A 2,700-nucleotide genomic window follows, 5' to 3' on the forward strand; every position below is an offset into this window, starting at 1 on the left:
GTTTGGGGTTTTTTTTTTTTTTTTTTTTTTTTGCTAGATTAGTGAATGGCTTAGTGTCGCATGTGTGTACTATTATACTATTGTGAGATGCTTATCAGAACTTTTAGGAAACATCTTTGCTGTTTGATTTTTGAAAAAAAAAAGTCTTCTCTGTTTGTTCCTCAATTTCAGGTCTTTGTGTGATAATCAGATATCCTAAGTGTGGATGTTGTATGTTACAACGGACATCTCCCGTGGAGTTTTAATATCAATTAATGCATGTTTGTTAATTGGTCTATTTAATACAGGTCTATAAAACATGAAGTCGTCACTTTCCAGTATGTTGGGGTGGGAACATCCTGGAAGCTGGGAGTACCATGTTATTCTTAGCATTTTTCAGATATTATGTTTTCCGTTTTTGTTGTCTAACTATTTATCGTCTTGTCTGATGTCCACTTTTGATGTTCCATTCATCGTGTCTTGTCTGTTGATACTATGGTATTCCATTGCTGTGGAGGTTTTTTTCCATCAACATGGAAATAAACAAAAGCACAAACCTGGTTTTTGTCTCTCCTTTTTTTTTTTATCTGAATTTCAACATTAAGTATTTACGGAGAAGTAGAATCAGACACAAGATATGCACTTCATATAAGTTGACAACTTCACAAATATAAAGTGTTTTACACCAATCATAGTAACAAAACTGAACTTACATCCCAGTTACTTTTGAGTTTCATAGCAACCAACTTAACGACTTGTTTTTGTTAAATTTAAGCTCACACAAAAAGCAGTGCAAACAGAACGAGTCAGTAATCACAACTACAAGCCACCTGAGAAAATCATACCATGTCAAAATTATAACGCATATCTCCCCATTAAAACCATAAAAGCCAATACATCCGAAGCCAAATTAAAGTCAGGATCAGGAGCGCGCTTAAATACATTCATTTGCTGTATACGTTTATTAGATCTAGATTTACTAGTGACTTAATTGAAATACGGGCAAGGGCAGCGTTTTCCCCCTTTTTTTCTAGAAATCAAAAAAACATCTTGGGAAAAAAAGGGTCAGTAGCAAAAAAAAAAGGTCGGTCGGAAAACCCGAAACACGCATTTTTTTTTCTCCGCCTTATCCCCTCAAAGATACCGTCAGAGCTTTGTGACTTTAATCTGATACTTGATCAATGAAAATTTGGACTGGTACTTACTTATCCCTTTTCCATTCATTCTTTAGCTGTGATATCCTACATTTTGGACATGACCACTCCCGGGCTAGACCTTTTGTTCGGCTATTACGAGTTGACAACTCCGTCCCCAAACTCGTCCGCTAACCTGACAATGGTACCACCTTCACCGTCAGCCTTAAAGATTGCTTCTGATGTCGTAATAAAAACCACGCTTATCATCATCATGGCAGGCATGGGCAGCACAATAGAGATCAAACCTCTTCTCCAGCACCTCAGGAGACCGGTTGGTATCGCCATCGGCATGCTCTCTCAGTTCATCGTACTTCCGGCGGTCACGTTTGGTCTTGCGCATGCGCTGCAGATGTCTACATATCCCGCGCTTGGAATGCTGGTGATTGGTTCGTGTCCTGGAGGTTCAACGTCAAATGTGTTCTCCTATTGGATGGATGGTGACGTCCCACTCAGGTAACATCATATGATATACCTATCTATTAAGGTTAAAAATAATACATGCAACACGAACATATTGTAACATAACATATAAAGTCCCGTCATGTGAAGATGGTGACGCAACAACCCGTTATGTGTAGTACATGACGCAAATGTCCCATCATGTGAAGTTGATGACGCAAACGTCCTATCATTTGTAGGACAAGTAAATAGCGCAAACGTACTTTTGAGAGGTAGAGGAAAAAGTCAACGCATAAAGCACTTGTAATGTAACATAAAATATTGAAACCACATGAAACATCAACGTTGTATTGTGGTCGTGTTATTTCCCATTTGTGTAAGCATTTGGTCTTTTCTACCAGTGTAGCGATGACGGCAACGTCAACTGTCATGGCGATGGGGATGATGCCGCTGAATCTGTTTATCTACAGTCGGAGCTGGACTGACGAGGCTCTGGTCATCCCCTACGTCAACATCGCTATCTCCTTCGTCATGACCATCACCCCGGCCGCCGTCGGGATGTTCTTTCGCTGGAAATGGCCAAAGGTGGCTGATGTCATAGTCAAGGTATGATTTCGATTTCCAATCGTGAACTTTCCCATTCTTTATAGTAACATCCGTTCGTATTCAAGAGCTTGTTCTCAATATTATGATTTCTGAGATAGATGTCGACTGCTGACAGACGAACTAACACAACTTGGCTTCCTAAGATGCAGATTGATGAAGACCATTGATAGCGTATGTCTTTGAATGATACATTGTATGAAGGTCGACGTTTTTTATGATGTTTATTTTCTGTATGCCTAACTGTCTGTTTCACTATCCCAATTCTGGTTTTAAGCACGTAGCATTACTTGGATTTGACCTAGATTCTCATGGCGGGTGTCGCCGTTGAAGAAGAAGACATTTCCCTTCCGGGACACATTATCTTACTCTCCTTTCACTTTTCAAGAGTATGAATAGTAATGTTTTTTGTTTTTTTTTATATTTGCCCTAGTTTTGTCAATTTTAAGATCGAAATACGGTTTTATTGATGCTTCGGTATATAGAGAATAATACATACCTTTTTCCATATCACACCCAGTAT

General features: G+C 39.0%; 1 protein-coding gene across 1 annotated transcript; it reads left to right on the plus strand.

Annotated features, from left to right (window-relative positions):
* Positions 1-1,214: 1,214 nt before the first annotated feature.
* Positions 1,215-2,186, plus strand: LOC110444349 (ileal sodium/bile acid cotransporter-like). Its single transcript, XM_021488732.1, has 2 exons — positions 1,215-1,628; positions 1,976-2,186. The coding sequence occupies exons 1-2, from the start codon at positions 1,234-1,236 to the stop codon at positions 2,184-2,186; spliced, it is 606 nt and encodes a 201-aa protein (XP_021344407.1). The 5' UTR covers positions 1,215-1,233.
* The last annotated feature ends 514 nt before the right edge of the window (positions 2,187-2,700 follow it).

Source organism: Mizuhopecten yessoensis, unplaced genomic scaffold (assembly GCF_002113885.1).
Source record: "Mizuhopecten yessoensis strain PY_sf001 unplaced genomic scaffold, ASM211388v2 hete_36102072, whole genome shotgun sequence".
Taxonomy (NCBI): Eukaryota; Metazoa; Mollusca; class Bivalvia; order Pectinida; family Pectinidae; genus Mizuhopecten; species Mizuhopecten yessoensis.

What these genes read in the sequence shown, in the direction of transcription:
- LOC110444349 (XM_021488732.1), top strand. Translation starts at nt 1,234, where the DNA reads ATGACCACTCCCGGGCTAGACCTTTTGTTCGGCTATTACGAGTTGACA. An exon ending in GATGGTGACGTCCCACTCAG is followed by an intron (nt 1,629 to 1,975) that starts GTAACATCATAT and finishes CTTTTCTACCAG; the next exon opens with TGTAGCGATGACGGCAACGT.